At 42.2% G+C, this 25012-nt stretch overlaps 2 protein-coding genes across 3 annotated transcripts; one reads left to right on the forward strand and one right to left on the reverse strand.

The window, feature by feature from the left end:
* Positions 1–1717: 1717 nt before the first annotated feature.
* Positions 1718–8514, reverse strand: cant1a (calcium activated nucleotidase 1a). Of its 2 annotated transcripts, none has more exons than XM_007888641.2 (5): positions 8301–8514; positions 5784–5879; positions 4659–5312; positions 3865–4068; positions 1718–3361 (listed from the first exon to the last, which is right to left on the reverse strand). In XM_007888641.2, the coding sequence occupies exons 3-5, from the start codon at positions 5287–5289 to the stop codon at positions 2991–2993; spliced, it is 1206 nt and encodes a 401-aa protein (XP_007886832.1). In that variant the 5' UTR covers positions 5290–5312; positions 5784–5879; positions 8301–8514; the 3' UTR covers positions 1718–2990. The 2 variants fall into 2 exon arrangements, with proteins under 2 accessions (XP_007886832.1, XP_007886833.1); XM_007888642.2 differs by having other exon boundaries at positions 8295–8514.
* A 636-nt stretch (positions 8515–9150) lies between these two features.
* Positions 9151–24653, forward strand: cog1 (component of oligomeric golgi complex 1). The gene is made up of 14 exons (XM_007888638.2): positions 9151–9489; positions 10388–10632; positions 11691–11872; positions 12270–12440; positions 12598–12754; positions 12853–13063; positions 13282–14079; positions 15544–15690; positions 17231–17392; positions 17923–18050; positions 18177–18285; positions 18887–18996; positions 21369–21447; positions 24409–24653. Exons 1-14 carry the CDS (start codon positions 9151–9153, stop codon positions 24544–24546), a joined length of 2976 nt encoding a protein of 991 aa, XP_007886829.2. The 3' UTR covers positions 24547–24653.
* Positions 24654–25012: the final 359 nt, after the last annotated feature.

Raw genomic sequence — 25012 nt, forward strand, 5'->3', positions numbered from 1 at the left:
GCCAGGGCAGTGATCACATAGGGGTAGAAGTGTATATACTGTAAGACAGGTTTCTTTTAAATGTTCTCTACTTTTCAGGTGTTGCCTACATTATGTAGAGCATAAAATGTACGCAGACAACAAACACACCCTCAGTTGTCTGTCTTAGTTAATCCAATGCCTAGTCAAACACTTCTATTCTTTCTCTTGCAACAGAAACCAGCAATGGGAAATGTTTATATTATTGTAGACTGGATAGGAAATGGCAGGGTCAGAGTACCATTGTGGCTTTCTTCCAAGTTGCTTTCCCTTGGCTTTCCAAAAAAAATAAACCACACTGAGCCAACATTAACAACAAAAGGGCTGCACGAGTAATGGACAAATAATTTATTTGTACACATTCAAATTTGTTTTCTCTCACATTCAAGAATTAAATCAAGTTCACCAATAAAAAGAAAACAGTGCTAAAATCAAGGAAAATGTAGATATGTCGTAATATTTTTATACTGATACTCACTAAACAAGCAGTCACATTAAAATAGAGGAACAAAGATGCATTCCACCGGAAAGCAGCAAATCAAGGTTCTTACAATTTGAGCGTGCTGGACCACATACGAGAGGGTAACAAATAACCTTGTTGAACATGAGGGGAGATTTTGTCGGTGGTTAAAAGATATCAAGAAAAATATGGAAATGGTAGAGATCCGCTCAACTGAAAACTGAGCTGGGAGCTTTCACACAAGTGAAATTACACCACAGGTTACTGTTTATACAACTTGTACTTCTAAATGCCATGATATCTATGCACCCATTTCAATACATGTTGATGGTAAAAACCTATAACACCCGAAATTATTTTTCAAAATGTAACTGAAGGATCTTGCAGAGGCAGTCTTTTTCTCTCTGCACAATGGGGACTGAAATGAAATCTCTCAAAGCAAATGCAGCTTAAGATTTGTGCGTTCACATGGCAACCGCATTAAATATTGACCCAATTTGCTTTGGCGAGCGAGTGAGGGAAGATGACGAGTTGGGTTAAGTTTTACAGTACTTCCTACCTCATGAGAAAGCAGGAATCTTAAGAAGAACTCTGTTCAGTTCTAACTATCGACAGCACTTCCAAACCCTGCGCATGCAAGATGGGGAATCTTAGCATTTGGCTTTTTAACTTGTACTCAAGATGCTTAACTCAAGTAAAGGGGGGAAAACTGTTGGGTAAATTCTCTCTTGCACAGTTAACAGGTTTCTAAAAACTAATTTCCCCACCTGTTCAATTGTTTAAGAAATGGATTGCTACCTTAAAAGGAAACTGGAGGATGCATTCTTCTATTAAATACAGCGCTTGCAGTTGTTGCTGCACAAGAGAAAGCAACAAACAAAATCTACCATACGTGAATCTAATCATGTTTGATATATGGTTTGACTTATTGTTAATAATATTCCATTAATATTCAAACCAGTTGTAAATTTACATAATCACTATGTACTACAAATTTATTAATCATCTGGAAGAATGGCTTCAAACTACCTAAATCCCTTTCAAAAACAGTGGCACTTTTTAAAAAAAAACTTGATCATTACTTTTATCCAAAGGCTGGATTTAGGTCTTCAGAGTATAGTCTCTGTGGTCATCTGTTTCTGTACAAGTTCAGTTCATTCTACGAAACTTTTAGCAGTTTAAAAAAAATCAAATACCAGAATAAGATAAACCCTAAAATAATTACAAAATGCTAAAACATTCTTTTCTATCTCATGCCTTTATTACAGGTTCCACTGCGCATTTTAACAGATACAATTTAACAGATACTTTCCATCTGCAACCTGACAGGTCAATTTTACAGTCAAAGAAAATCTGAAAGATTAATTATTGAGAGGGTAGTACAATAGATAGCTGTTGAGTAATCAGGGTGATCTCTGATGAGATTTTCAGAGGATTGTAGAGGGGGTGCTTAAGCCCTGCAGTGATAGACACATGAACTTGCCTGTGGAGTTAATTGGAGCAGTGGTTACCAGAATATGTGCTTTTGATACAAAGAGTGGTCGAAACATCTATCCAAACAAGTATGTGATAAGAATGTACTAAAATTGTTAGAATTCAAGAAATTGGGATATCAAATATTACTGTTTACTGGGCCTCTATTTCAGTTGTCAATCTTAAATTTTGTTTTCCCACATCTGTCATAGCTGCTCAAAATACAATTTGCTTACTTGGCAACTTCATGCTTTCCTTACACCCTGTTAAGGTGTGAAGCGAAGAATGCAATATGAAGGACAACAGAAATAAAAAAAAATCTATTGTATGTGGTATGCATTAAATCTCTTCTACTCAACAGACGTATGGAACAGTTTGATCTCTGTGCTCCCAAAAACCATGCTATCCTTAAATCCTACAGGAAAAAAATCCCATATCAATATACCAAATATAAACAGTACGTACACACGTTTGAGGAATCCTAGCTATCTGAAGGTGAATTGTGCCATTGATATTTCAAGTGGTAAGTCACTGAAACCGACCAACAAATGTTGCCTTCTGACTAAATTTACTACTACACCCAAATGACTGAGAAAAATGTTTAAAGCTATAAAAGATAATTTTGATATCCTGAATGTGAAGTTTTTTTTAAAAAGACAGCTTTGTCAAAATGAACAAACATCAGTTGTAAGAACTTTGATTTGCATTTCGAGCATCAATGAAAAACGATGTGCAAATCTTTCACATTTGTTGAGGTGATCACAAGATGCTACACCAAGGCAAAACTCCGATACATTATTCTTAATTTCACCAAAATTGAAAGGTGCGTTGAAGTTGAAGGGGTAGGAGGAAGACTATTAATTTTGGAAATACGGTATTGGGTTTCATGTAAAAGTGAAGGACACCACAAAGTAACATTATACTACTTCAGTTCAACAACCAATAAAGGCTTGGAAGTAGGCCATATCTGTCATATAAACTTCTGTTACCAATTTCAGTATCCTTGGAACAGCAGCACTAATTCCAGTTATCTGTATTTTTATATAAATTCTATGCCTTCATACTTTACATTCCCAACTTTGGTTTCCTCTAAAAGAAAGCGTCCATCTAAAGTGAAAACCATAATATAAGTAGCTATATTCCCGTTATCTTCTTCAGATTTCAATGATACAATGATCTGATCATCTGTATCAGGAATAAATTTAAAAGAAGAAAATCCATGAACAGGGTTAATCTCTCCAATCTTGCTCACTGATATCTCCTTAAAATCTTGGGTGCATTTGATGATGAGGTTTGTTCCTCTACGTTCGTCATCCTTCTCATTGTAATGCTCACTGCTTGCTCTTCGTGGCAGAAAGAACCAGCGTTGCAGTCGATCACTCCAGCCTGCTGATTCATGAATGAAGTATCCTATACGGGAAAAAAAGATGAGCTTCACAATAAATCTTCCACTTCCTTCTTAAATTAACTTCCGAGTGCACCTTTGCTTCTCCTTGGAAGTTTGCCCATATTCGCCCTATTTCTAACAATGAATATCCTTTTACATTCAAACTCCCATCCCATTGTTCCTATTTTTAACCATTCCCAAGATATTCTCAAATGATCACCTTGAAATTTCTTCCTGTCCCGCTGGTGATGTTCACCATGTTATACACTCTCCGATTCTAAAAATGTCATCTCTTCAGAATCTGGCTTCTCCCTCAAATCATTCCTTATTGAAGATAAGCTCAGCCCTGCCCAGCCCCATCCTTCACCTCAGCATAGCATACAATGTAAGAACATTCCTCAAGCATAGGAATCCTTAACACCTGGGCTCACCAAAGCTAGATAAGATAAACACCCGACATTTTAATTTAAAATCAATAGGAATATATTTTTAAAATTCTATTCCATTTTGCAACATGATTTCCTACCTGGAGATTTGATTCCAGCAGCTTCACGGAGAGCATTGTAGTGAGACACCCAGTTTTCATGATGAACATCACCTTTATAACCAATGACTTTCACCCACTCTGGATTTTCATTCACTACCTCTCCTGTGGTAGTTGTCCATTCTTTTCCAAGTCCACCCACATAAAGGTGCTCATCTTTTACTGCCATCCACTCAGCTTTGAAGCCTAAAGAAACAGCACAGAAAAAGGATAACAATGCACCAATATCTGCATTTGTCTGCATCATCTGCAATATCTGCATTTAAATTACAAATATCTATATCTAACCTGATTAACCACCATTTTATTCACTTGGACAGCTTTTCTATAACTATAAACAGAATAGTGAATTTACATAGTATCCCAATAACTAATTTGCCATAACCCATACCCCTTCAAAACTTTGTCTTTCACATACCCATCTCCTTCCCTCTTGAAACTCACAGTGGACCAACTATATTTTTAAATTTGCATAAAATACATGTATAAATAACATCAATGCACAAACTAGTATGAAGCATACAGTTAGTTTAATAAAACCATTACAGAGGTTTTATTAAATACATATAAAAGAGCAGTTAATTTATAGAATCTGCATAGGGTAGCGATAAAATGATAACTTATATAGCACCCTCCACGCAAGATAGTGTCTCGAGTGGAGATGCCGGCTGGTGGATTGGGGAGTGAGTAGGTCAGAGAGCTAGGGAGGTGCCAGAGAGAGAAGGGATTTGAGCACAATCAGTGTATAGGAAAAGCCAAACAAATCACTACCATACCTTTTTCAACACTTCCATCTCCGTCTGTCAGAATTACCCATGGGATTGCTTTATCTCCATCAATGTGAAATACAACTCCTGTCCTATCATCCACAGTGTAAAGCTTCCCATTAAAAACTATGAGCTCAGACAATTCCATGCCACGTCCTTTTTCCGACAGATGAGTTTGAAGAACGGACTTGTTTTTGTCCCATTCTAAAGTCACCTTGTCTCCACTCTCTGATAAAATCAAATAGCCTTTCTTCAAGTAACTGAACCAAGTATTAACTTTCTGTTCCTTCTTTGATTTTGTGTCCAAATCTGCAATTAGTCCAATTCGGTATCTGACCCCTTCCAGGGTTTTCTGTGCGGGCGAAAGCGGGTATGTGTCATTGTATCTGCCTCTTGGGGAATGATTAGTTTGCCAGTTGTGCAAACGCACAGAAGAGTTGTTTGGAGAAGCCTTGTGAAAATAAACAACAAAGAATACAAAAACGATAATAAAAACCACTGCGATGGTCTTCCATCTTGGCCGAAAACGAGAATCCCTTGTTTTTGTCATGGAAGCTATAACAGGAAGGCCACCGATGGATATTCGAAGAGAGCTCATAGAATCATTTCCATTCGGAAGGCCATAGAGTTGCACAGGCATGAGGCTGTACCATAAGTAGAAATCTGGAGTTTAAAAAAAAGCTAAAGTTAATGTTTAGAAGTTATTCTTGGTTTATGCAAACTTTCAATAAAAGTGCTACTATTGTTGCAGAACAAAATTTATTTCAATATGAATTTAATATGAATCTATAGATTCAAATATGAATCTAACTATGGAACACCTCAGATCTATTATATATGTTTCTCAGGCATGATTGGGTAATGCTAGATTTCTAAAAAATTAATTTCAACAAAATTAAAATGGTCAATGGATGGAAATCACACACAAACACAAAATGGGATGTCTAAGTTATTCACATTAACAAATAGGTAGCAAAATCTTGTAGCTAAACCAAAGAAGGGAGGTAATTACAGTATCGAGTTCAACATTAAAATGAGGCCTACCGAGAACTTATGAAGAAAACAAAGTGGGTCTTGTTAAAGAAGCTTGCCAGAATTAAAAATGACCCATTCAAAATAAACTTGTTACCATACCTATTAGCTCATGAAGAACAGGTTACGCTGAACAACTGTCGACGTGGAAGGAGGGAGTGGCAAGAACCTTCTGTTAATGACTATTAACAGGAGTTCCTAAGAGCAAACATTACAAAATATGTTAATACCTTAGCAATGCACAATGAAACTTCAGGAATGGTCAAACTTCTTTGTAGCTTTGAATTTATCTCGATAACCATTTTGATACAAGGTAAGCACATTGTTGGCTTATCAAAACAAAATATCATCTCATTCCGCATTATTTCAAATCTTTGTTTATCGTATTAGCAGATTGTGGAAGAAACTGTTGAATAAAATGACATGCAATTGGCAATACTTAATTCTGGTTTAAATGTGCTTCAAAATATTTAAAGTTATTCCTACTAATATTAATAATGTCACTCACACACACACCAAAAAAAAAACACCCGAATCGCTGACCGAGGCACCGCCGCGAGAACCTGTAGAGGAGGTTTGTGGAGTCCTGTAGCTCAGTGGTTATAGCACTCGCTTTGCAAGTGAGAGACCTGGGTTCAATTCCAGGCAGAGGGTGAAACCTTGGGCAAGTTTCCTTACTCCACACAGAGCCTAATAATAATCCCTCCAAAACCAAAACCAATAATAAATTGGTCATTTTCAATCTACGACTGTTTGTGGGACATTGCTATGCGCAATTGGCTGCCGCGTTCGCCCACAAATATACAGTCAATTCACTTTACAGTGTGTTCTGTGAAGCGCTTTGGGACGTCCTCCCGACGTGAAAAGCGCTATATCAAATGCAAGGATTATTATTATTATTATTATTACAACAATATTTGAAAATGGGCAAACAGCAATAGCTAGGTAAATTTTTAAACGTTACAGTTACAGAAGGGTTACACCCAGCTGGTTGAAAACTGAAGAATTGAAAAAACACATAATGTTTCAGAAATTCTGGCACTTTATCTTCTGAGCAGAACTGGTCATGAAAGAATTTATAGAACACAATACTGTCAACAATACATAAAGTAATTTAAAAAAAAAAGCTTGTACATGAGAACAAATTGAATTTTTTTTAACACCAGTTTACGTTTTCAATATTGTTCCATATTCTCGCCTTAAAAGTCTGGGCTCATGAACGCACACTGCTAAAAGGTCTAAACTGGCTAAGTACAGATGTGACGATATATGGCTGTCAGCCACAGTACATATCTTCTTGTAGAAAAACTACCTCAGCAGGCTACATCTGTCTACAAACACTAGAGGGTTTTTTCAGCATCACATTCAACTCCCAGCAGTTAATAAAAGGACTCATTCTTCACCAGACTAACAGGAGGTACTATAGGGTTTCAGCTGGAGTGGCAAATCTTGCTGAATATTTAAATTTCTAAAAAAAATAAATGCCTCAGTTGTTAACCTCGCACCTCCCCAGCGACACATTTAAGATCAGGAACTTGCTGCTGCGGACCATGGGTATAAACTGCTTTGAACCATGAGTTGCATTACCAATGTATTATGCCACTTAAAAATATAATCTAGAAAATCCCATTTTGCCCTCCCAAAATCCTGCTCTTATCTCCCAACTAAAGGTTCAATACAAGTGAGAACGAGATGCTTATAAGATGTGTCCTCTCCCCCTTCTCCCTGCAAAGCTCCTATTAAGTAACCTGACTGACAACAGATGAAGGGCAATAAATGGGCATCTGCAAAGTTGTGAGTGCGTGTGTGTGTGGGGGGGGGGGGAGTTGTGAGGGTGTGTGTGTGGGGGGGGGATGTGAGGGTGTGTGTGTGTGGGGGGGGAGATGTGAGGGTGTGTGTGTGGGGGGGAGAGGTGAGGGTGTGTGTGGGGGGGGAGAGGTGAGGGTGTGTGTGTGTGGGGGGGGAGGGGTGAGGGTGTGTGTGTGGGGGGGAGAGGTGAGGGTGTGTGTGTGGGGGGGGGAGAGGTGAGGGTGTGTGTGGGGGGGGAGAGGTGAGGGTGTGGGGGGGGAGAGGTGAGGGTGTGTGTGTGGGGGGGGGAGAGGTGAGGGTGTGTGTGTGTGGGGGGGGGAGAGGTGAGGGTGTGTTGGGGGGGGAGAGGTGAGGGTGTGTTGGGGGGGGGAGAGGTGAGGGTGTGTTGGGGGGGGGAGAGGTGAGGGTGTGTTGGGGGGGGGAGTGGTGAGGGTGTGTGTGTGGGGGGGGGAGAGGTGAGGGTGTGTGTGTGGGGGGGGAGAGGTGAGGGTGTGTTGGGGGGGGGAGAGGTGAGGGTGTGTTGGGGGGGGAGAGGTGAGGGTGTGTGTGGGGGGGGGGGGGGTTGCACGCACGCACTGCGACCGATTCCACCGGGAGGAGAGGGTTTGTGTGAGGCGGCGGCTCGAATTCCTCCTCCTCCTTCCCCTCTCTCTCTCTCACTCACACATACACACACACACACAGACTTAGACATATATTATATTAAAAAAAAATCACAGCACAGAAACGACCTGGAAGCTCCGCCATATATATATAGAACATATATAATGTAATACATAGATATGTATAGATATATAAACATACACTTACGGTAGGCGTCGTGACACCGAGGGAGGGAGGGGAGGGCTTCGCCTCTCGCTGCCGATCCTCCGCCTCATCCCGGCTCGAGCCCCCACCACCAGAGTCTCTCGGTGTACGGTGTGCGGCGGCGGCGGCGACGGACTCGCGCTCGCGCTCACCTGCCCCGGAAAGCTTCCGCTCCCGCCTCCGGCTCGAGCTCTGCCCGCTCGAGAGCCCAGCAGCCGCCTGTGCGCAGGCGCGCCTTACGCACCGGGTGCGCGAGGGGGGTTGGTTGAGGGAAAAGGGAGTGAGGAGGAGGAGAAGGGGGAGGGGCCAGAGGCACCCGCGCGCGAGACAGACAGGGACCGCGCGCCAGGGAGCCGTGTCGCTGCGCACGCGCGCGCTTTTACAAACCGGGGTGGCAGTTGGTCGAGGGCGGTGAGAGAGAGGGGCGAGGAGAGCTGACCGCGCATGCGTCGCGCGAGCGCCGGCCGACGCCGACGAATGTGCGCGTGCGCCGGCGTCATATTTACGGACACGTCTCCCCCTCTCTCTCTCTCTCTCTGTGGCGGAGGCGCTCGGGATTTCGCAAATACAAAAAAAAACACACACACACACTGACGGGAGAAAGAAAGGAAGAAAAACCCGGCGGGACCCGGTCACTGCGGCCCAGCCTGACTGGGCATGTCCGCCCGTCCTCAATGCGTTCGTGCGGCAGTGACTTCTTGAACCCGACAGGCGAGGCTGAGGCCTAGGCCGAGGGGGAAGCCTCGGGTTTTCCTGAGGGAAGCGAGAGGCAGTGAGGCGGCTCACACCCTCTCCTCCTCCTCCTCCGCCCCCCTTCCCCCCCACAGGCCTCCCAACACCGCCACCCAGAGCCATGGCCGCCGCCGCCGCCGTCGTCCCGGCCAAGAGCCTCCGCGTCGGCGACATCCAGGACCCGGCGACGCTCTTCGAGCGCTACGGCACCGAGGAGATCCGGCAGGTGGAGAGGCGGGTGCGCGGGGAGATCGAGCAGAAGAAAGAGGAGCTGCGGCAGATGGTGGGCGAGCGCTACCGCGACCTGATCGAGGCGGCCGACACCATCGCCCAGATGCGGCTGTGCTCCGAGAAGGTGGTGGATTCGGTGCGGGGGATGTACGACTACTGCACCCGCCTCAGACCTCCTGCCGGCGGGGCCCCGGGCAAGGCGGCCAGTCTGACAGCCAGGAGGACCCAGGTGCGCCCTGACCCCTCCTGTGCCAGTGCTGTTCTGGTTGCTAATTGCTCCCAACACTACCAATAATGATCCTTGCGTTTTGGTCATAGCGCCTGAGACGCCTCGAAGCGCTTCTTCCACGATACACAACTATTGCCGCTTAATAATAATCCTTGCGTTTGATGCAGCGCTTTTCACGTTGTGGGGAAAAACAAAGTCAATTGACTGTTTTATCTCCCGGGCAAAACCCGGCAGCCGACCCCGCGCACAGCGGTGTCCCGCAGACAGCGGTGGATTGAATGGCCAACTTATTACTGTTTACTTTTTGATATAGCACCTTATCGCGTAGTTGAGAACGTCTCAACGCGCTTCAAAGAATATACTGCAAAGTGAATCTGCGATGTTTCATGCTCCTGGCGTTTAATGTCACGTGGAAACGTCTCAGAGTGTTTCCTAATTGTTGTCCGGTTGTAGTAGTGACTGTGGATTTGCCGGTCGATTTGCACCCAGCCACGTCCCACAAACAGGAATGAAGGGAATAATCAGTTTTGTCTGGTTGATTGTTGGCCAGTGACACCGGGGAGAAACTTCCTTCTCTTTCCAACAGCGCCTCGGTATCTTTAGCATCTGTCGGAATAGGCACAGATGGAATCGCAGTTTAGTGTCCCATCCAGAGGAAGGCACCTTTGATAATTGCAGCTTTCTTTCTCTCCCCCCCCCCCCCCCCGCCACACTGTGCTGAAGAGTGAAGCCAGACTGACAAGGGCCCTCAATCTTATGAGCCAGAGAGAAAGAAACCTTTTTAATATTTGAGGGGTTTTGAGGGCGCTTAAAGCCAAACACAGTAAGAGTAATATATTGGTATATAGTAATAGTAAGATATAGCTAACGGAGTACTATGTTTAATCCTCTGTCCCAGTCTCAGAGGCAGTCCCAGGAGAAGTTCTACTGTATGGCAGCGCAAATCAAGCTCCTTCTGAATATGCCTGAGAAAATCTGGAGTGCCTTAGAATTGTCACAGTATCTACATGCTACTCAGATGTACCTGCTCTGCTGTCACATTCATAGCATCCTTCAACTTGACTCCACAGCGTCCCATTACAGTCCTGTATTGTCACAATTTCCCATCCTGGTTCGGCAAGTAGCAGCAGCCAGCCATTTCAGGTAGGTTTAATAATTCTTACATTTGGTACAAACCCTTTCATGTCAGGAGGACTTCTCAAAGTGCTTTAGAGGATATTGTGATTTATTGGTTTCATCCACCAATTTGTTCAGTTTCAAGTGTATCAACAGAAGTTGAAGGTACCCTTATGGTGGACAAGAATATGCACGCAGTTAAGCTTTCTCAATGGAGCTACCTTATTGACTTGGTTATTTTAGTGATGAAAAAATAATTTCCCAAGTCTGTTCAATTATATTTCCTTGCGGTGATTTTGACACATCATGGCTTTCTGATGTGGCGTTAACTGTGTTACCAAAAAGAATACCTTCCCTTTCATTGATACTCTTTAAACTGAACAAATTGGTCGATGAAACTGTGTTCCATGATACTGTCTTGCTGGAACTTTAGGATGGAAATGGGTTTGCATGTAAATGTACCAAACTTCCACTAGTTCTGCTTTTTTGATTACTGTTGTTAGATATATTTTGCTGAGCCACGTTCTGGTGATTTGCAGCATTAGATAGTGATCTATTGGTCTGAGCCCAGCTGAACCATGCATCTGTTAAATGATGGATGGGATTCCAGCCATAGGTAGCGACTTTCTGCACAAGGCTGCCTTGTCATCTATCCAAACATTAACTAGTATGAGTTAAGTGAGTGTGCCTTTCAGATGTTGAGATAACTTCTGTAGGTAGATTATGTAACGGCATCACTTTTGATGAAATCCAGAGTTGTAAACTTTGGATGAGGATATTAACAGAGTATGCAAAACAGAGTAGTGGTTTTGTTCCTGGTTAGTTTTGTATTGTTGAAGTATTTTAACAATTGTACAAATATAATAAGGAATGGTGCAATTTTTGGAGTTGTTTGAAGGGGAAGTTGAATAATTTAGCCTTTCACACAGTCATTACTTTGTCAGAATTTGCATGATTTTTTTGTGTACATAGGTGTGTTTGGTGAAGACGACTGCATAAAAGTTAATTATTTTTGTGAAATGAAGGCCTTCTTTGTTCTACTTTGAGAAGAATGCGGTTTCTAAAGTAGTCTTTTTGTCTCTTAGAGCGTCCATTTTGCAGGAGAGTAAAATGCTTTTGAAGGGTCGGGCAGTGTCGGACCAGGCTATTGCGGAGGCTCTCTGTTCCATAATGCTCCTAGAGGACAGCTCCCCACGCCAGGCTCTCACTGACTTCCTACTTGCAAGAAAAGCAGCAATTCAACAACTCCTTAACCAGCCACATCATGGTGAGAATTCCCTTGGCTCCATTTCATAATAATAATCCTTTCATTTGATATAGCGCCTTACCATGTCGTTGAGATGTCTCAAAGTGCTTCATAGAATGTACTGTAAATCGGATTGATTGCATATTTTGTGGGCGAAACATTTCTATGGGAAAAGGAGCATGTTTTTAAATTGAGGCTAGATAAATGTAGGTGAGAGCTGTTTTTATCAGATGACTGGAGATGAATCTGTCAGCTAGGAATGATGTCCTTTCAGCATGATAACAGACCTGTATTTCTTGTTCTCCGAAATTGAATGGGCCTGCATTTTTTTGTTCGCAGAGGTATTTTCAGAGATTGGAATGCTATTTTTCATTTGTAAATTCTGTGAACTAACGACAATGTTATTGTGTATTTTTAGGTGCTGGTATAAAGGCACAGGTTTGTTCACTGGTTGAACTGTTAGCCACTACACTTTATCAGGCTCAAGCTGTGTTTTATACTCCATCGGAAAGAAAAGTGCCAGACACAACATTAACCTGCGGTCTCCTCTTCACCACCCTGGAAACCATCACCAATCCATCTCCAGCAGGTATGTGAGGGGGGTGGGATGTCATCAATGTCAGGCGGTGTGCGAATCTTATTTTTCAAAAGTGCATCTACACAACTTAAACAACAAACAGCAACTTACTCTAGGGGTTACACTGGAGGCCAAGAAAGCTGAACGCATCTTCTGTTACTCCTTGCAGAAAAAGGAATCAAAGTTTTAAAGGAAGAGGTAAAGTCTGAGACCTGGTTCAAGTACCTACCGCCTTCTATTGTGGATTTTCAAACACCCCTGAGGACCCTGGCTCATCCGATAAACCACGACTACTTAAGAGACACCCTTCAGCAGTGGATTAACATGTAAGCCGTTGGTTGCAAATGAAGAGAAACCCCTCATTTTGTGGGTGACGCACAACTGCCATTTTTATTGTTATTTTCCCAATTTCCTTTTATTGAAGGTGTAAGGATGACATAAAGATGGGAATTGGGAATCTGTTGATCTATGTGAAAAGCTTGAAGGGCCTTGCTGGAATTCGAGATGCAGTGTGGGAGCTCCTCACCAGCGAGTCCATCAGCCGGAACTGGGAAACTGTATGCCTCCGACTGCTGGACAAACCACTCTCTTTCTGGGAGGACTTCCTTCAGCAGCTCTTCCTTGACAAATTGCAGGTAGGCAGCATCAAATCTTCATTGTCCACTTTTTTGCTTCGAGTTATTAGTGCACTAGACAGATACAGTGATTTTTTTTCGGTCAGCCGAGTGCCCGATCCATGCGGAAACCCATCACCACACTTAAGAGCATCCAAACCAAGCTGAGAATTCCACGAAAGCACAATACAGTGAAACTCAGTTTGTGGACTTGACGGAAGTCATTCTTTTCTCTTCAGGCACTGACGCAAGAGGGTTTGGAGTCCATCGCATGCAGTTCGAAACAGCTCCTGGTTTCAGCTTTAACAGAGCTTCAGACAAAATGCCCAAGCGCTGGTTCCACCAAACCCGTTCAATTTGAGTACAATGTCTCTGCGTTTCTTTGGTCCGAGAGCAGTAATGACTTGTTGCCAGATGCTGCTTGGGTTAGCGTTCCGAATCGCAGCCAGTTTATAAAAAGTGGGCTTTCCATGAAAGCTCAAGCTCTTACACTTTGCATCCAGAACTTCTGCTCAGCAATCGACTCTAAATTAAAGGCTAAACTGGATGATTTAGTGATGTACCTTCCTCCAGATTCTTCAGTCAAAGATCATGTTAACAACAATTCTGATTCCAAGGTGCAAAACTCAGCATTTGACCGGTATGCTGATACGGACAAGGTTGAAGAAATGGTACGGACACAATGCCTTTCTTGTGTGCACTACATCCTCGACAGTATGAAAGCAGAGCTCAGAACTGCAGAACAGAAGTTGCAAGGCTGTGCTTATTCTCCGAATGATTGTAACCTAAATGCCGTCCTTTTCATGGCCAGGTTATGCCAGTCTATAGGGGAACTCTGCCCTCACCTCAAGCAGTGTGTTTTGGGTAAGTCAGGAACCAATGAACTACATGTACGGGACTCACGTCCCACCAAGAAACTGGGCAAAGGGAAGACTCAAGAGGTGAATCCCGCACAAGCCAAGTGGCAAGAAGTGAAGGACCAGCTCTTGCAGCAAAGCATGAGCGCATATAGGATTTGGAGTGTTACTGTGTCCAAGGTCAGTAACTACATACACGTGGTTATTTTGCTTGTAAAAAGGGTTTTTTAATGGTACAAAAAGGAGAACAAATTGTATGAATGATTGAAAGAGACTCATGGAGCTGGCAGGGCATCCCCTGATAGCCATCAGTGTCTAGTGGTCCGTTTAAGAACAAGGTTTTCAGACATCTAATTTTACTTGGCATTGTACAGGGGTTTCATCTGCGCATGAATGGGTTGTTAGATCAAAGAAAGATAATACAATGTCATGTACCGCTTAGATATGAGTAAGATGCCAGTTTCCCTGTACAGTTAGAGTGGAGGATACTGTGGAAATGAATCCACAATAAATTGATGAAAAGATACATGATTAGGAGTCGCGTTCTCATTGGTAGTTTTGGACCTTGGAACCAAGTGAACCTCTAGTTTAATGATTAGCCTTATTAATTCTTGTCTTCGTGTAGCTTAACCATGTTTAGTTGCTCTAATTTGACTGCAATACAATTCCACTTACCGTATGTGCCAACAAATTGCCCAATGCCTTAATGAGATGCGCAGGGAGTCTGCCTGGAGTGAGATCTCCACTGCAGATAGTGGGCTGTATGGAATAATAATAATAATCCTTGCATTTGATATAGCGCCTTTCACGTCGGGAGGACGTCCCAAAGCGCTTCACAGAACACACTGTAAAGTGAATCGACTGTATATTTGTGGGCGAACGCGGCAGCCAATTGCGCACAGCAATGTCCCACAAACAATGGCATACATCTGCTGCCAGCTTAACTGATTTTCTGTTATAGATTTGGCGATATTTGTGCCTGATTTCTGACATTGCTGCAAAACAAATGCAACTTTTCCTTTTATATCCTTTTTCTCATTTTTATACACCTAGGGGGTGAGATCTGTGCAGCCCCAAGAGATCATTTACCTTTCGATTGCTCCTTGTAATGGTAGGCGTGAGCATACTTGGAGGATTTGTGGCTGCATTGAACCTCAAATGCTTCACAATGGAGCTAACTGCAATGCCAAGCCCTGTGGTGTTTGCCTCCTCCGGCCTAAACACTTATAGGAGTATTGATTGAACTTGAAGACTGAAAAACATTTGGGAGAATAAATGCCTTTCCTTTCAGTATGCCTTCTTGTCTAACTCTGGAATAGTTTGTAAGAAGCTTGTTACAACTTTGAAGTCCAGGGTTCACAATATCAGTACCTCACCATGAAATTCCAATGTTATAAAAGGGGCACTTGCTTTTCTTGGTGATGCACTGGAGGAAGCAATTTTATTACATTGTTTATGTTCAGTGGACTTTACAATCATCAAATAGTGAGGTGGTGGATTTATAGCCATGCACAGTGTATACACTGTGTGAGTAAGTTCATATCCTGCTCCTTGGGAGGTTTTATAACTAAGCAAACAAATAATGACTGATATTGGGTTTAGCATTAGAGCACATTGTCACTATTTTCCATTTTTTTTAAAAAGGCTCTTGTCCACCGCTTCACACAAACATTGCACTCTGATACGGCTGGAGCTATTTTATCTACAGCCACCAACTGGGATATAATTGAAATCCAAGAGGAAACAGAAGCTGGAAATAATGTTGCGTCCAAAATCCGTCTTCCTGTACAGGTTCGAAGTATTGTTTTATCTCTTTCTGGGTTTCAATATTTGGCGTGAACTTGTTTATTAAAAAAAAAAGAAACTTCCATTTCGATTTACTTGGCAGGAGCAAAGTCATTAAGCGTCCTTAGTGCTTGATGTGTAATTTGCAAGTTTATCCTCCTGCTCGAAACAATGGCCCATTTACAGTACAGGATGATGTGCATCAAGATGGCCTCGCAGCAGGCAAATTTTTAAAGCTCTCTTTAGATCCTGTCTCCCAACCTTCTCTGCTTCAGTGCCTTTGCTCCTGTTCGGTTTCTTAAGTAGCTTCTCATTTCTCTGGGATTCTTTTAATAGATGAGCTGCAGAGTCTTTGGTGTGTGTGTCTGTCAATACTAAGTTAATTACAGGGGTTAGGTTCTCGTTCAAAAGCATGACATAAAATTTCAAGTTATTGGGTCAGCGTTAGTGAAAATTCTTCCATGAGTGCTTATGTATTCTAAGTCACTGAAATGTTTGCCGGCGTGATGTGTACCAGAGTTCAGAATCGTTCCAGAAAGCAGCATACAGTCGATCTTTAACCAGTATTTCACACTCGGGTAATAATTTCGCACTGGGATTATAATTTATCTGTTTTGAAACATAACATTTGGGAAATTGAAAGTACTAACAACATCTGGGGAATAAACTTTGTTCTGTAGTTTTGAAAGGGTTGGTTATTTATAAAGTACAACTGTTACTTGACTGCTGCTGGAATTTACAACACTATTTTTGAGGCAATAAGATTGGTGCTCACAGTCATCTGAAACCACAGATGTCAGTAATCCAATCATGTACTGTGGTTATGAGGAGACGTAAATCCTACTTCATAAAACACACAGGACTCATTATGTACATCGAATGACCTGAATGTGATTTGTAGAAACTAATTACAGTGCTTATTCAAAATGTAATTTGCACTGTTGCTGAATATCTGTTTTGGACTAAATGTCAGGTATGCTTTTGTAGAATATATAGAGTGCATACTGCTTTTTCAGTAGACATTTTAGACGCCATTGGTATTCATGTTTACATGTGGGGATAGATCAGTTCTTGTTAGAGGGGGAGGTTGGAGGGTAATTTAAGTAAACGGTTGAAGTCTGAAGGGGGTTTGTTTGTTTGCACTGATTTGCTGTATAGAGGTCCCTTGTGAAATTGGAGCAGGGAGTGTGCATGAACCTCTTTTAAGCGGCTACATTCTGCACACACTTGCTGTTTTTGTCTTCGTTGAGTAATGTGACTTACTGATGGACAGCAACTCTCTCCAGACTTCTTTTTTTCTCTTCAAAAACACCTGTGTGTTTGACCAGCAGCGTAGTTTTTTTTATTATTCTGTAAAGGCAGTCGGAGAAGGAAGAGGAAGTCTGACTGTAAACCAGAACATATACAATACAAAATTGCATTTGTATAGCGCCTTTCATATCGGGAGGACGCACAATACTGACTGACTTGATAGCTGGTTCTCATGCATGATTCATCTATTTAAAAAAAAATGCATTATTCTTTTACGCCTTTCTTATTTCACCAGCCGTCCTGGTATGTTCAGTCACTCCTCTTTCAATTGTGCCAAGAGGTGAATAGGGTTGGAGGTCATGCCCTTCCTAAGGTCACACTACAGGAATTGCTAAAGAGTTGTTTGGATGAGGTATTTGCTGGATACGAAAAATTAACCTCTGAAAAAGTGGGCAAGGTGTGTATATGTTTTTTGTTAAAAACACTGGTTAATAACTAGCTAAACATATTTGCACAGTTATGCGCTGTTATAAAGTGTTTGTACTGTGGAGCCCTTCCACTGAGCATGTATACAGCTGGCCCCCCTCGCTTCAGTTGGTAGCACTCTTGCCTCCTGAGTCAGAAGGTTGTGGGCGTTCAAGACCAAGGTCGGTGATTTTGATCTAATAATTTTAGACGGACGCTCAAATACAAGGATTCGTATTCTGTCGCAATTTGCAACTTCGGTGTTTTGCTGAGTTAAGTTTTTTTTTCCCCAAATGTTGGAAGCAAAAAGCGTGCAAAATATACATTTGCATATGATCGTATCATTGATGATTGATTCAAAGCAAATCTCTAAATGCCGAAAGCGCATAGCAGGAGAACCAGCATCTAGTAGATAAATGTTTTGCTTTGGATAGAAACCTCCAAGGAGGTGACAGTCTTGTCTTGTGAAACAACCACTGACATTCCACCAATGTTGTCCCATTTGTGGTTCTTTTGTTTCAGGCTGATTCTATACTCCCCTTAACCCAGAATAGAGCTCTTCAACTGCTTTTTGACCTTCGGTATCTCAACTTAGTTTTAACTGCCAGAAACGAGGAGGTGAAAACCAGCAGGTCCCAGCAAGATCCCAGGTACTAGACTTAAGCAGTGGAAAAATAATTTATTGCTTTGGCATTTCAGAAACTGATATTCGGAGATCTGCCAATGTGCTGTTGATAATGTTTTTTCTTATTCACCCCCCGTGTTTGTTGAATTAGGATTCAAAATTTGGCAGATTCTTTGGAGAGCCACATTGACCCGTTTGATTTGGATGTTTTCACTCCGCACCTTAACATTAATCTGAACAGACTCTCTCAAAGGACCTCCGTAAGTACAGCAGCTGTAATACAATCAAGCTTTTCCCTGTTGGCTGCAGAGAGCAGCCCTTGTCCGTTGGCCCTAGATTCAGTAAGTTCCCAGGACGTGCATTAAGGGAGTGGGGGGTGGACTTGATGAGAAGGTCCACCTCAGAATAAGAGGTGGACCTCCAAAACATTAGCTGGATTGTAGCTGCTTTGCTTGTCCAGATATGATGATGAACAGCACCACATGTTTTAGTGCTTAAGCAAGAGCTCTTTGTGTGTGAGACTGAGAGCTGCTTCTACTTTACTTGTTTATTCAAAAAACGGTGACCTCAATTGCTAGATTGAAGCTCTGATGGCCTTTTTCTTGCCTGTGGAAAATACTGCCACTTGTTAAACTGATATTGTTGTAACACACGTTGAAGTCTGTGGCTTCTCCATTGACGCCGAGTGCATTTCTCAAAGTCTTCCTGAACTCCCAGCAGGCCTAATTTATGTGACTTCCTTCCAGCCTCGTTAATACTCCTTTGGCCAAGGCTTGTTTTGCTATCTAACATACGGTATTTTAGAAGTGTGCTGTTGGTGGCGAAAATTGCAGCTGTGTAAAAGACCGTTCTATGTTTTAGGTGCTCTTTGGGTTACTTACTGGCACGGAGAAGCAATATACTAGTAGAGGCACAACATTTAACTCGCAAGAACCACATAACATCTTACCATTGGCTTCCAGTCAGATCCGGTGAGTCTCGCTCCGTTTTCTTCCTACAGAGCGCTTGAAAGAGTCACCGCTGAGGTGAATCTGTGTGCTGCTTTATGTACTCTGCTGTTTAGCACCTTGGTAACCGTGTAATCCGCCACTGTTCAGTTGAATCATATCAGTATCTATTTTTTAATCTAAATTTTTTTGAAAATCTTAATTTTATCTCATACAATCTGATGTAGAAAAAGATTAAAGAAACAAACTATATATCTTGAGAGTACACAAAACATTTGCTGCACTCAACAGTAAATACTGTAAATAATTAATGGTTTAACGTTTTATGCACTATAAAAATGCAAGTTCTTCCTTGTGCAATTTTTAAGTGACCCACCAGGATGGTACTTACAGGATATAGTAGTGCGGCTGTTTGTTTAAAGGGCATAAACTCTTCAGTTGAAATCTATTTGCTGCAATTAATTTTATTGTACATCTGAGTAATGTTGCTATGTATTGGCAACCAAAATTGGCAGTCTAGGTCTTTGAACAATATGGCATTGTCAGTAGTATTATATAAAAAAAAGCCTTGTGTTTGCTATACAACCTTCAACATCGGGAGGACATCTCAAAGTGCTTTACAGCATTTACTGCAAAGTGTAGTAACTGTTATTTTGTAGGCAAATTTGTATTCCTGCTTTAAAAAGTAATGCCACTGCAAAATGTCAAATTGTAAAATCGGATTCTTATTTTGGTTGTCTACGTGTCATAATGAGGAGATGTCAGTGGCCATATTGTAATCTAGAAAAGCAATTCAAATTGTGGTTTGGGGATAGTTAATCGCAGTGAAATACAGTGATTGTAGGAGGAATTTCCTATTTCCAGATGTATAATCGACTCAGAGAGAAGGTGAAAGGTCAATGATTTACTGCCAAGTAGCCATGTGGGCTATATATGAACTGTGGCAGCAATGCTAATTTGCTCAACCCACATGAAACCTGACTCACTGCAACTGCTCTTTTAGTTTACAACACAATTTCAGCCTAGTTAACATGATGAGAGAGTTCAAAAGCCTTAGATTCACTGGACTAACCACACACACTCCTGAGCTCTTTACAGCATTGCCGCGTCTACAACAACAACAACAAGATTCCATTTATAAAGCGCCTTTCATGTCAGGAGGACGTCTAGTTCCTGGTGTGGGGATGGGGGTGGGTGAGTGTGTTGGAATGCTGTCAGCATTGTGTGAGCACTGCCTAAATCACAACAGTAACTTATTTCACTGGTATTGTTTTAACTTGATTGTTTTTATTGTTGAATCTCTGGTCCACGCCTTTATCACCTCAAGGCTTGACTATAGGAACTCTCTCCTCGTCGGCCTCCCCGGCACTTCCCTCCACACTGCAGGTCATTCAGAACTCTGCAGCTCGTGTACTGTCCCGCACCAGGCTTCGCGACCATATCACTCCCACCCTCGCTCACCTCCACTGGCTTCCCATCCCCCAGAGGATCGAATTCAAGATCCTCATCCTCACCTACAAGGCCATTCATGGCCTCGCTCCCTCCTACCTCTCTGACCTACTATCCCCCTATCTACCTGCCCGTACCCTCCGTTCCTCTGGCTCCGGTCTGCTCCACATCCCCCGCCCCAACCGCCCTACCATCGGTGGCCGGGCCTTCAGCCCCGAGGCTCTGGAACTCTATCCCCCAGTGCCTTCGCCGCTTCCTCCCTTTCCTCCTTCAAGGCCGGTCTCAAAACCCTTCTCTTTGACTGTGCCTTCAGCTCCCCTTTCGACTCTCTACCCCCTCCTCGCTCCCTCCCTTCCCTCCCCTCACCCTGACTATTTCTCCCCTGCTCGGGTCCTGACCCAACTGTCCAGCGCCTTGGGACGTCCTCCCGACGTGAAAGGCGCTCTGTAAATGGAATCTTGTTGTTGTTTATTTAAAGAGCAGTGCGAAATGTTTACACGGGTCAAAATCCTGTAATGCTATAATCTCATCAATTTTCACTTATTTAAGCAAACCACTTTCAACAACCTGAGCAGTGGCAGTTGAGGTTTAGTGAAGGGAAATGTGAGGTGTTGATTTTGGTTTGTGAAAAAACAAGGGAAGGGAGTTATGTTGAATGGCAGTGTCTTGGAAGGAGCTGAAGAACAAAAGGATTTGGGAGTGCAGGTACATTGGTCATTGAAAGTGGCATCGCAAGAGACAAAGGATACAAAGAAAGCTAATGTTTATTGATTCCAACGTCTGCTTCAACTCTGTACACAAGTCCAGGAAATCAGCTTCCCGATTTGTGTTTGAGTTGTAGTGCATTGGGCAGTGAATTGTTCTGCTGCCCAGTAATCGATGCTAGAGTTGCTCACTCACTCTCACAGCTTCTTCATTGTTTAGCACCAACTTTGTTTCCCCCCCAGGTTCGGCCTGCTGCCCCTCAGTATGACAAGTTTACGGAAGTCAAAATCATCAGTCAGGGGAACTGAAGTCAAGAATCCGGTTGGTGCAATTACCTTGTCTTAGTAGAATTAGTACATTCTGTCAATGCAAAATCAATGAAGAAAATATACTCCCACAATTTCTCCCACAAAATATACCCACAATTCGCTTTACAGTATATTCTGTGAAGTGCTTTGAGACATCTCGAAGACGTGATAAGACACTATATCAAATGCAAAGATCATTTCTATTATTATTATAATTTTATAACTATATAAATCTAGTCCGATCATAAGTGAACTCTAAATTGCACAAAATACTTTAATTAAAGTATCCGTGTGAGACTTAAGTTTTTGTTTAGAAGTTGTTGAGAGTGTTCTAAACTCATTCACTGAGTTTAGCAAATTTGCTGCTGTGGCTTGTAACTGTTTTAAGTGTATGCATTTGATTTATATAATGTTGTACCTTGAAACGGCTTTAGTTGCTTGCACAGCAGCAAACTTATTAAACTTAGTGGAAGGAGGATTGTATCCACTTCTCATCACTAGATTTGCTATATTGATTGAATGGAACCAAGTAAACCCCTCAGGGATTTTTGGGGGTTTGGTATTCTTCCCAAAGAGAATAAAACCTCTTCTATAATTCTTGTGAAAGGTGCAGTTAATAATTAAACACACCCACCCTGCTATGTACATAATCCCAGCAGCTCAAAGCACGTGTTGTGAAACAGGCAAATAGTTTTCTGAATGCAGTGAATCCTGCGGCTAAATCAATCATGTTGAAAATGCATCATCCAGTCAGACTCTATAATTACACATCCTTTCTTCCCAGCAACAGAGAGAGCAAGTGCTCCACTGGTGAGGTAAAAGCGTGTACTAATGGGATTGTCAAGGTGTGCCAAACTCACTGGCGTTGGCCTCAATCACACTCACTCGGAGACCACTTTACATTTATGGAATTAATAAATATCATTAGCACTAACTCAGTGCGCCCATCATTATTGAATTATTGTTGAAACCGAGTACAAACTTTTTAAATGTTGAAGCTTAAAGTAAAGAGCAATGTTTCAGTTTGCAATGTATAGTACAGTATGTGTGAATTAATTCATTGCTTTCTCTAAATTCAGTTTCAGTTGACGCACTCAGCTGTCACTCCTTGAAATCTTCTTGATGAAGCTTCTGTGGGGTATTTTGCATTCCTGTGTGCAGTGAACTTGCATTTTTGTATTGCAGCTTCGGTGACCAAAAACAATAAGTAGTGTTTATGATCAGGTAACGGCTAGTGCATTTATGTCAAGCAAGTGAGTAGAACGTTGTAATGAAAGGTTAAGCTGAGCACAGTTAGTGCTAAACTCTGATAAGGATGAATCCTGCTTAATAATAAATCCAATTCAAACATGGATGGACACATGAAACTAATGGATTGAAGTGCTCTCGCCCAATGTTGAAAACGCCCACAAATTCTTATCTCTTCCAAGCAACCAAAGAACAGAAAAGGTTGTTTAAGATGGTTTTCTAAAATGACTTTAAAGCTAACTGTGATCGATTCTGTTTATGAGGTCTCATTGTTTTGTCTTTTTCCTCCAATGTGCTGTTAATCTGACACTGGCGAAAATTGCAGATTGGGTTTATCCAAAGTGGGGGGTGGAGGGGGGGAACTCCATCGCTAAATTACTCCCAGTTTGAATACCAAATTCAGTTCAAGGCCTTTGTTTTGATATTTGATTTATTAAAATATGACACAAATGCACTAGTTTTATGGTTGCCCAATAGTTATGATCATATTTTTATCTTTCGCCTTGGTAACACGATCGACAAATCACCTTATTGTGTAGCTTGTGTGAAGCCCTGTAAATTTTTGACTAGAAATACTGTAGAATGGCAGTAGTCGCCTGGTGAGTCAAGTTGTCAAACTGGCTCACCAGTTTGTTGTGGTTTTGTGGAGGAAAGCTTGCCAACAGTGAGGGGGTGGATTGGACAGGGGTATGAAGCAGGTCTGTGTTCGCTGAGTGGTTGGGTCAGGAGGGTGGCAGGAGGTTGCAGAGGTAGGGCGAGGAAACACCAAGGAGCGATTTGAATGGGAAGACGGGGATCTTGAATTCGATCTGATATTTAAGTGCATGTGTTGTGTGCTACATGGGTGTGAGATTTTAACTTTTAACAAAATGTATATGTGTATTGCACAATTAATGCATGTGAGTTCCAGTGGGCTCACTCCCCGATGTCCAAACAGAACTCTCGAGCTGTCTGTTGCAATTCCTGGGATTTTTAAATGAATCATTGCGACTGACTCTGGAAAAAAAAGTCACCTGATTTAGGTGTGCTGTGCTTGCCCTAAGATGAGGTTGCAAGCCCTGTGGAGTGAGCAGTATAAAGCTGGCTTCCAACTGCACATTGCTGTGACGGAAATGTCAGTAGGTAAGCTGTTTTGCTCCTGCTGAATGCATTGCTCACACTTGTTTGCGGTGTATTCTCTTGCAGGTAGCTGACTCTATCTCTGCAGTGTACAAGAGCTTGTGGCTGTTACTGCATTACTCGTTTCACTGCCTTATTCTGACTTGCTGGAAAGTGAAGGTGTTGGGGGTCATGGTGCCAACCAGCAGGTTCATATTAAAGTTCAAACGTAGAATCGAATTGCACTCCAAAGGTTAGCAATCAGTTTGGCTCTTTGAGCCAAAACTGATTCTAATTTGACCCATCAGGTGAACAAACAGCTGAAGTACTGACCTCTCTTCCAAACAAATGGACTCTCGTCACTGGAGACAAAGTGAAATAAATGGTTCATTGTCTGCCGTGGTGAGCACAATGTTTCAGTTATCACAACCGGGAAAATCCATGAATGTATTGATCTGGTTTACACACCCCTTGTGTTTTTTTTTGAGTACTTGGAGAGAATGTAGAAAATCTTCACACTGGATTTTCCAGAGTGTAAAATCACACTCGAATCACACTGTTGGTTCAAGACTGAACGCGATCTGGGAATGGGTTTCAAACGTTTTAATTTCCATGTATTTTGGTGCAGGTTCTGCCCGCTTCAGTCACGGAAGATGTGCGGCCCGGCTCCTTATTCCATCAGCTGGCAACTTTCCAAGAAGAAGACTCCTCCACCTCTTCCTCCTCTCTCTTTAAACTCGGGTGGCTGTCGAGCATGACAAAATGATCGTGTCGGCTCTTAATCAAAATACTGGTGTAGGGAAGCAGTCCCGAGGGTGAAAATGAACCACAACGCAACATTCTACAAATAAATTATCTTCTAATGTTTTAAAATCACCTGTGTACTTATTGTCAAAGCTGACATGGTGTAAAGAATACACTTGTATCTTCGGAACTACTTGTGGCAGATTTAATGCAGGTTACCATCATTAGGGGAGATGGGTTCTGTTACCCAGTAACTGAGGTTCACTGACAGGTGGGAGGATTTCTAGCTAATAGCTGACACTTGAAATTTTGTGGAACTGGAAATTTATACATTAAAAATTAATATGTAATTAAAGGATCGATACTGTGAGTCAGTTCTGAGTACAGAGCAGAATTCTGTGTAATCCATGCATCTTTTTCTTTGGTGAATACATGTCTTAATTGCTTATTTCCATTGTGTTAACATTATGGGACATGTATGAAAATGC

This window comes from Callorhinchus milii, unplaced genomic scaffold (assembly GCF_018977255.1).
Source record: "Callorhinchus milii isolate IMCB2004 unplaced genomic scaffold, IMCB_Cmil_1.0 Scaffold20, whole genome shotgun sequence".
Lineage (NCBI taxonomy): Eukaryota > Metazoa > Chordata > Chondrichthyes > Chimaeriformes > Callorhinchidae > Callorhinchus > Callorhinchus milii.

Coding starts and splice junctions, on each gene's coding strand:
- cog1 (XM_007888638.2), top strand. CDS start 9,151: ATGGCCGCCGCCGCCGCCGTCGTCCCGGCCAAGAGCCTCCGCGTCGGC. Junction 13,064..13,281: donor TCTTCCTTGACAAATTGCAG/GTAGGCAGCATC, acceptor TTTTCTCTTCAG/GCACTGACGCAAGAGGGTTT. Junction 17,393..17,922: donor CCTCTGAAAAAGTGGGCAAG/GTGTGTATATGT, acceptor CTTTTGTTTCAG/GCTGATTCTATACTCCCCTT.
- cant1a (XM_007888641.2), bottom strand. CDS start 5,289: ATGCCTGTGCAACTCTATGGCCTTCCGAATGGAAATGATTCTATGAGC. Junction 4,069..4,658: donor AGATGGAAGTGTTGAAAAAG/GTATGGTAGTGA, acceptor CTGTTTCTTTAG/GCTTCAAAGCTGAGTGGATG. Junction 3,362..3,864: donor TGCTGGAATCAAATCTCCAG/GTAGGAAATCAT, acceptor TTTCCCGTATAG/GATACTTCATTCATGAATCA.